Raw genomic sequence first — 9,429 nt, 5'->3', positions numbered from 1 at the left:
GGAAAGAAAGCCTGTATTGTTAGGAATGAATAAGGAAGTATATCTACTTCGGCTCAGTAATCAAAACATTTTCAAAGTGAATTAAGTGATTCTGTGGTTCTTAAAACAGTGCTGGTTTAGTTGAAACAATTTCTAGTTGATCATAATCATACAGAAAAGATTTCCGTAGTTATAAATCAAGAGGTTTTAAATATGCATGTCAACAAACACAAGGTAGCTGTATACAAATATTTCAAGAGGAAAAAAAAACAAAACCCCAAACATTACTTTTTTCAATTACTAAAAAATTTAGCAGGATCCAGTGCATACTAAATCATGGTGAAAGTTCTGTAAAACCAGGACGATCTCAATGTTTAAGCCTGTTGTATGAACTAAATGATACAGTTCATATTACCATAGAATGCACAAAACCAGGAAAAGCAAATTAAAGCCAGTATGAACATTTAAATAGACGAGTGTTTCAATATAATGGACTTTTTTCATCTTTAAGGAGCACAATTTTTTTTAGTACACTCAACAAAATTAAATAGGGAAGAGGAAGAAAAATATTTCAAACCTTTTCTTATATATTCCTTTAATGTTAAAAAAAAGGAAAAAAGCAAAGAAGGGGGGGGAAGTCACTTAACATTACAGAAGTATATATAGATCAAATAAGCATCCAAATATGAAAAAAACTAGTTACTTTAAAAAAAAAAACATGTCATTTGACATTTTTCTGCCTTGTCATTAAGTTGCATGTTATCTTCTGTATTACCGTTACCAGTGCTATTTAATGCAACTGCACTTTCAGAAGACTACAAGACACTGCTATCCTCTCCACGCTCCTCGCCCCCCTTCCTGCACTATCACCGTGCATCCATAGGCATTTCTGCAGACCACCCAAGTATCATTGATATATGGAAAATATTATAACCAAAATAGCGAAATACTTGCATAAAAATTCCAAACCTCTAAATAAAATGTTAAATTATTATAATCATAGAATCAAAATCTGTTAAGCAGATTGGAAAATAAAAACCCCTAAATCTTAGTGTGGTTTTTTTTTTAAATAATAAATTTTAATCAAGAGCATAACTTTACTTTTACTTGCAAAAGGCTTTGCTTCCTGAACGGTACTTTATTTAAAAAAAAAAAAAAATCCTGATTGAAATAATATTAAGGGTCAGGTTTAAACCTACAAAAAGACAGGAAATGCCACAGTTAAGAATGAAACTTTCCTGAATAATGCTACTGTACTTAGTACTGCATTTTACGCTACATTGCAAAACAGTATCTAAAAATAACAACCTGCCCTTAAATAAAAAGTCCTGATCACAGTTGGAGAGAATACAATTCTCAACTCAATTTCCAAGCTACCAATATTTAAAGTCAGATCTTTAATACAGGTTTCTGTAAATATAATGTTGGCAGTCATAAGATTTTTTTGTTTGCTTGTTACGAGTATTCTAAAATATTCTCGAGCCCTTTACTGACTCAATGAATCAATCAGATAGAGCACCCAAAAATGTTAAGGCCCTTTTAGCAAATCAACTACAATTTCAAGGAATATCAGTTTTTAAATAAGAATCAAGTGGAGATAACTATCCAGTTGTTAGTAGTACCCAGTGAAATAAATTTGTCTCAGTTCAAGATGTAAAGCGCTCTGTTGATTCTTTGATGAATTCTCCTTGTGTACAGTTATTAGAAAGACCGCACAATCTTTCCACTTACAGCTTTTACTCCCAGCATAACTTCCCTGATAGCTGTTAATAGAAAACCTATTAATTAAAATGCATACTTTTATTCTTCCAATCCTTTTATAGTATAGGTTGCCAATGAATTTTACTGTACAATTCTTTGCTATTTCAAGAAGGATCCATAATACAGAAACTGAGAGGCTAGTTTTCTCCCAGACTAAAGATCTTTGATTTCTTTAACAACTAAATGCAGACATTAAATTTGATGAAATCTATAAAACAAGGAGTGGTTTATATTTGTTTTAAAAGTACTTCTAATTTGCCACTTTTGTTTTTCTTTAAAATGGTCAAGCGGGTAGGAAGACATGCCAACTTAAAGCATACACTTAAAATTTTACTTAGAACTACAAAAGTTTAAGTAAGTGTATTATACAGTCAAAGTAAGAATATTTAATGTCTTGGAATTAATTTTTCGTGTCTGAATTAGCTAGTCATGTTTTGTGCTTGATTCATTTTTTTTAAGACATCTTATTCCATCTTGTTAGATTCAAGGAAAATTTTATTCATATAATTGATAAATTTAATTTGTACACTTCAACTTGTACATTAGCTAAAATGCATCTCTTTATTTATGGCAAAATAATGATTAGGGCTAGAACACCTGAATAATTACATATTAATTTATTATTAGTCTAGTTTAAAACCTCAACACTATCCCCACCGATAGCCTTTTGGTAAATTCATCCCTTTTATAACCAGTTTTCAGGCTGGAACTTAAGTGTTTTGCTGTTATTCAGTATGGGATATATTTGAGAAGGGTTTGAAAGCACAAGTTTGTTGCTTACCTATGGAGGCACTAGTGAGCAACAGTGATTTAAGAACACCATTATGAAACAGAATCACTTAATCTGTATAGAAAAGTAATACAACTATTTTTCCCCCTTTTAAACTTCCAGTGCGTTTTATACCTTTTGAAACAACACCCCAGTGATGTTGCAAATGTCATTGCTGAATCGGATTACAATCACTGTGTGTATTTTATATACAGGAAAGTTTAGCAAAGCAACACATCTGGTGATGTGAAATGATGCTATTTGCATGCTTTTGATCTGTATCATAGTCTATGTTTAACTGAAAAACTTACTGAAGCTCTACAAAGTCACTTTGTTTTCTTACAAAGTACAGATTTTGAGACAAAGCTAAATTTAAATAATATGCAAAGTACTAAAGAAATATCATTATAAGTGTATAGCTTTAACATATCAGCAAAATAGATATAAAATGCAACCAGTTTTCTTTCCAGCACATCCCCTTTAACTGTGTTAATGTGCAAATGGTTGCCTTCATTTATACAGAAAGATTTTTATTTTTAACATGCAAGATCGTTGTACTTATCTGCTCCTAGAAAATATGTACTGTATAAACATATCCTTTATCTTGAACTTCAGTATTTCTGTGCTTCCAAGAAGAGTAAAAACATCTGGTTAAATTACTACGTGTGAGTACAATATGCAGGCAAAATCCTGTATGAATTGCATATAAAATAAACCATGGCTTCAATCCTTTTTGGTTTTTTCCAAATGTTCAGTGTGACCAGTCTGTTGAAATCGCATCTCTGATCTATGTCAGCACAATGACAACTAATGTACTGAAATACTTCTTTTCCGAATAAAATCAAATTATGTTCTTGTTCTACAGCTCCCAATGTTTTAAAGTTTAATTCTGTTATGTGTGTTCCCCCTCCCAACAAAGCCCCCCAAACTGGAATGGTACAAACTGTTGCACACCAGCGGTGATGGCTCCAAGGGACTGGCTGGACGGAGTTGTCATGTGTCTGCCTGTCTACACTTGCTGTGCAGAACATCCTCTCACCTGTACAGCAGGCACAGACAGGCAGTCGCATGACAACCCAGCCTGAGGGACAGCCGCCAGTGGGAAACCGCTCTGACACACCAGAGCATCTTCACCAACAGCTCCAGCCAAGAGTCACTCTGGATCTCAGACGGTCGGTCAGTAACCAAGCCACGTACTGCAACCCACCTAGAGTCAAAGCAACACTGCCTATAAAATACAATAAAACCCACTGCTGAAATTTTTACTGTGCTTCCTATAGTACTCTTTTCCTAGTTGTTCTCATTAACTCACTAACAATAAGTTTTATTTATACGCAGCTCTGTGGCACCATTGTACGTTTCGTCCTCCCATTTACTTCTCAGACATAACTTGAGCAACTTGCATTATTAGATTATTGTCAGTATAAAAATCACTAACATCCCTGCTAGCCACAGAAGCTGAGAGCAGCTTATTATGTGGCAAGTTAATTCTGTAAACATACACAATGTCAGACCTTAGAGCAACTTCTCCCCTTTCCACTCTCTCACCTCCTCACTTATTTTCATATCTCCCTCCCAAATCACACAGAATTTTGCAATTGGGAAGAAACTGCAAAATTATAACACAAACTGCGTCTATCACTGGATGTTGACAATAGTATCCTTTCCTATTGAAACAGTATGGAAATATTTTATCTGAAAATAAGACTACGGGGATTTTTCCAATAAATGTAAATTTCACATTTTTAGAAGTTCTTACCCAGCTTGGCACCCTTTGCACACCAATAATGCCAGCGAAATCTCTGGATGCTTTGGGAAGAATAATAAAATCACGTTCTCTGACCACTTTACAAACGGCATCCTTTTGTTTACAATAATGAGCTTTTTGATTCAGAAGCTAGGATGGTGTTCCACATTCCCAAAGTCCATTTTATCCTAAAGTAGAAGTGGCTAATTCACAAACTTCATATTTGCAGGTTGACTCTCAAATGAACCTTATAGCACAAAAAGTTTTTTGTGCTACTTAATAAAACAGTAACAACTGAGAGCTAAGATGCTCAGATTTAATCTTTTGTGTGTGTGTAGGTATGCCTTATAATTAGTAGCTAGTATTACATGGAATACTCTGCAAAAGAAATCTGTATTTGTGAGGTCAATGAATGTGCTAATCTTGCACGCACTTACAACAGCCTCAAAGTGGTACACAATATTTCCCTTGCTTCATTTTAAGCAAGTGAAGAAGCACAAAGTCATGGTACTGGTCATGCAGCAAATTTATGAACACAAGCAACCGTATGCAGGATCAGAAACTAATCCAGATTAGTATTCACATAACTGATACTATAACTGCTTTAACCACACTGTTCAAACATCAACCTGGTATTTCCATAATTACAAGCCTAAAAAGCATTCTTAGGCACTGATTCCCTCTTTATCAGGAATAAGATCCTGTTGCACGCTTGAGCAGCAACAAAACCATGTCAAGAAACCGATCGTTTCTTTTGTAATACTGATATACAACAAATTTTGAAATCTTCTGCCAAAGTAACTTGCTTCAAAATGCATTCCACTGTGGATTCTTCACTTATAAAAGCTGCAGCTCACAAAGGAAAAAATTTACATCACTCTAATGGCAGTAGCAAGCAACCACTTGCATTCAGAGAGTGATTTTCATCGCAGAGTAAATTTCAGACTACAGAAAATGGGCTCAGCTTACACTAGAGGGGGTACACAGCCCTAAAGGTCCTAGCAAGCACTGTAGCTTTGTAAAGTACATTGTCAGAGCTCTCTGGTACACAAGCTGCTACAGCATTCCTTACTCAGGGGTAGAGATGCAGGGGGAACAAACTCATCACCTGTGACAAGAGAACAAAGGTGAGACGTGACTTTCTGCATCTTCCCCAGCTGTGATGGAGAGGCTCTTGCTACTGTGCAAGGACGGCAGAAGTGACTGGCCCGAGTGGGAGGCACGGGGGATCTGAACTCCCTACGACCTCACAGCGTGCACAGCCGTACTGAGCCCGGGCACAGTTCGGACACATAAACATGGGTATCACTTCACACTTCACTGAAGACTACGTATCTTACCAGGGTGGAAATACTACAGCATGCAGCCATTTCAATAATCATCTGAGAACAGGATGTGACAACCACCAAACCAAGCTGAAAGTGAGGAGAACATTTTAAGGAGACGAAATGTAATTATAAAAATTGGAATTCAGCCAGGAGATCAAATATTTGCTTCTTTATTTTCAGAAGCCAGTAGTTCTGTTTCTGAAACAAGTCACTCATCTTTTGCCTAACCTAGTGGTCAAGCTGTGGCTTTGACCTTCTTCAGAAAGCATCTAAAACAGACATTACTAATTTTTTAAGTCCTATTGAGAAAGGCCCAGTAAAAAAAAAAAAAGAAAAGAAGGAGGAAAGGAGGAAAGGAGGAAAGAAAAAAAAAGAAAAAAGAAAAAAGAAAAAAGAAAAAAGAAAAAAGAAAAAAGAAAAAAGAAAAAAGAAAAAAGAAAAAAGAAAAAAGAAAAAAGAAAAAAGAAAAAAGAAAAAAGAAAAAAGAAAAAAGAAAAAAGAAAAAAGAAAAAAGAAAAAAGAAAAAAGAAAAAAGAAAAAAGAAAAAAGAAAAAAGAAAAAAGAAAAAAGAAAAAAGAAAAAAGAAAAAAGAAAAAAGAAAAAAGAAAAAAGAAAAAAGAAAAAAGAAAAAAGAAAAAAGAAAAAAGAAAAAATTTCCCAGGACAGAATAATCAAATTATACAGCAAATCTGTACTTAAGGAGGAATTTCTTCCACCAGCAAAGCATGGAATAGTACTATGCTATTATCTTCTTTTACCACTCTAAGAAATTCCTGAGTGATCTCCCATATTGCCCTGAATGAACTACTGGTATTTTCATTACTCTCAAAACACAACTGTTTGGCAATTAAAAGACATTATTTTAAAATATGCGTATGGAAATCAGACAGCGGCCATTTCCCTCCACTTACTATTCTGAGATTCCCTAGGTGACTCTCCCTAGCAGACTATTTTTTAAGTTGCATAGCAGAAGACATTCCTTAATTATTTTCAGGAATTTTTATATTTCACACTACATAAAGATCAGACTCAAAAAAGCAACACCAAAACTACCTAAAAAATTGCCACAGCACATCTTGGATGCACCTCCAATTGCTTGAGACAGAACACAGCAAGGGGTGTTAATCTCACCACATCACTTATCTTATTTTAGTTACAGTTACCTGTACCTAATCTAAGACAGCAAGTTCTAGTACCTTCAAGGTAGATCACAAAAAACAACAGCTTCAAATTTTTGAATTCATACAGGCATTTTTGCACTTCTTTTTAATTCATTTTTATGTCATTACAATAAAATACTTCAAGTTATATTTCAGTAATCTGAGAACAAAACTTCCCCTCTTGACACTTAGCACTTGGCTTCTCCCCTCTGTCTGACATGCACTCATTTTCCTGTTACAGTAAAAACATTTGAATCCCTTTAAAACTTAAATAAAAGGGCAAGGGGCAAAATCTTCAAGATTAACCTAATTTGTCCTTCAATCTTAAGATCTATCCCAAAATGGCTACTGACTCAGGAAAAAAAAACACTACTGACCAACGCAGTTTCCACCATCAGCAGTATTACTGAAGTAACTACCTATGGTAAGTACCACATTCTGGATTCGCAAGACTCAGCAGAGCTCTGGCTTACGTACATGCATTGCAGGACCTCTCCTGCAATTTTCTAGAAAATCCACTGCAGTAAAACACTAAGTTAGTTTAAACAGAATATGAATTGTCTGCACAGTCCCCATCAACCTACTCCCTGTTTTGCTGGCGTAAGCCAGTGTTTTGATTATTACTTAGAATAAGATGGAAAGAATGAGTGATGTTTTAGAACTCATCTAAAACTCTCTCTTTACCCGTGCCTCTTCCATCCAATGAACTGGCTCACCCTAAAAATCACTAAATTTTTGCTGAAAACATTTAACTTAAAAAAATCAGAAAATAATAGTTTGGGGTTTTTTTAAACGTAGCCCAATTTTTCTACAAAAACCAACACAAAACTTAAAAAAAAAACCACAAGGGCTTTATTGTACAGCTGATAGTGCACATAATAATCCCATTTTAACCTTCAAAAATTAACAACAAGACTGCTGGAGTTTTGGATAGAGCGTATCATTACCAACATTGCTGAAAAAATAATTAAACAGAATAGACGAGCTGCCTAACAACGTATTCAACAAAGTAAGCAACCTGGATGTCCTGTTTATCATAGAAATGTTTTTTCCAGTTCTCATATTACTCACCTCAGATTTACTGATCAACAGCGACATTTCTTACCAAGGTGCATTTTTTGTCAAATTTGATAATCCATACCAACCAACTACAGAACTCTGCAGACAGGCTTTTCATCCTCTCAGAATATGAGGCCAGAGAACAACAGTTACCATTAAATCAATTGCTCTAGTTACGTTTAGAAGTAACTTTACCTAGACAATTTATGATCAACTTAACAGTAGATGCGCAAGAGCAGTCCAAACAGTCACAGGACAATAACCAGAACATTCCAAAACAGGCTTTTTTTTTTGTTTTTGACCAGTGTGTGGAAACCACAGGAAGAGAGGAAAAAAGTAAAACAAAAAACAACAAACAAAAACATCCCACACAACACCCTGTATTTATGTTATCAACATTTCAACAGAAGTCTTAGAGGGTCAGCATTCTCCATGAACCAAAACCGGAAAATTTAACAAACACAGGTAAAACCTTAAAACATTCTTTCACTTCAAGTCTGTACAAGCTGATTTAATAATTTAAGCTGGTATCAGAAGACTGAATAAATACTGGGGTTTTTCCCCAGTAGAAAAAAGTTACTCATTCCTTACCTCATCATCTTTATACCAGGACAAGCTTTCTGCAGTTAGAACGAACCAGTATTCCTTGGATCCTCCTTTCATGATGCCAATATTGTTGATAGTCAGCCAGCCTTTCCGGATGACCTGTGCAGAGGTGCAGTCAGGTACAAGTTTAGTTCATCACTCACTTGACATAATTCTCCTGCTGCATTCACGCTTTTAAATAAAGACTTGCTAAATAAAACAAGAACAGGTGCACTTTTTCAGTGTCTGGCAAATTCAAGAGTTTTTGCACATTCCTATCATTCAAGGAAAAAAAAAAAAAAAAAACCAAAGTGAATATAGTGTTTTCAGTCAAAAGGCTGGAGAAAGAGAGAAGCCTGAGTATTATTGTGTTGTACTTACAGCAAGTATGAATGCATTAAGGATCGTGTAAACTTGAAGATGCTTATTTGCTGTATAATAACACATTGTAGAAGTCCATACAACTTTATATATGACTACTCTGTTCTAGTCTAATTGTTAAGGTCATTTGTAAAGTTGGATACTAGGAAAAGCACCTAGATTCTGGCAAAGCAAGTGGCTTCTGGCACACATTCGGAATTTTCAGAAGGGGTTGAATCAAGTGACAAAGTGGAGAAGTCTTCTACAGTTAATTTGAAATTAAGATAGGAAGCGGTAAGGAGAGGTATGTGAGAGCTAATTTCCTCTCATAAGGTAGAAAAGGAAAAGAGGGGAAAAAAAAAAAACCCTAAGGCGGCAATAAAAATCAGGGAAAAAAATGGGTAAAGCAGAACTTTATAAAATAGATACAAGCCAAAGATGAAAGAACAGATGGGAACAGCATACCTATAAACACTAAGGCCAGGAGGCTACATCATGCAAAGAGAAAGAGGGACAAAAGAAAACTTAAGAAGAATGAGAGAATTCCGGAGGTGAAGAAGAGAGAATGGTCATGAGAACTGGTTTATGGATCATATAGAAACTTACAATTTTATTGGAACATTTATTGCTTTCCAATACATATATGAGAAAGCAAACGTTCCTTCCTATCATACTCTGAAC

General features: G+C 35.1%; 1 protein-coding gene across 1 annotated transcript in view; it reads right to left on the bottom strand.

Moving 5' to 3' along the window:
- Nucleotides 1-9,429, bottom strand: part of LOC104077364 (dynamin-3) — a gene marked incomplete at both ends in the record, with an annotated part of 83,446 nt that overhangs the window by 48,984 nt on the left and 25,033 nt on the right. Inside the window, one exon of the mRNA XM_009578566.1 lies at nucleotides 8,395-8,508. Within this exon, the coding sequence (XP_009576861.1) occupies nucleotides 8,395-8,508 (114 nt within the window). The remainder of the gene's footprint in view (nucleotides 1-8,394; nucleotides 8,509-9,429) is intronic.

Source organism: Fulmarus glacialis, unplaced genomic scaffold (genome assembly GCF_000690835.1).
Source record: "Fulmarus glacialis isolate BGI_N327 unplaced genomic scaffold, ASM69083v1 scaffold35415, whole genome shotgun sequence".
NCBI classification, from domain to species: Eukaryota; Metazoa; Chordata; class Aves; order Procellariiformes; family Procellariidae; genus Fulmarus; species Fulmarus glacialis.
This window is presented reverse-complemented; position numbering and strand designations above follow the sequence as displayed.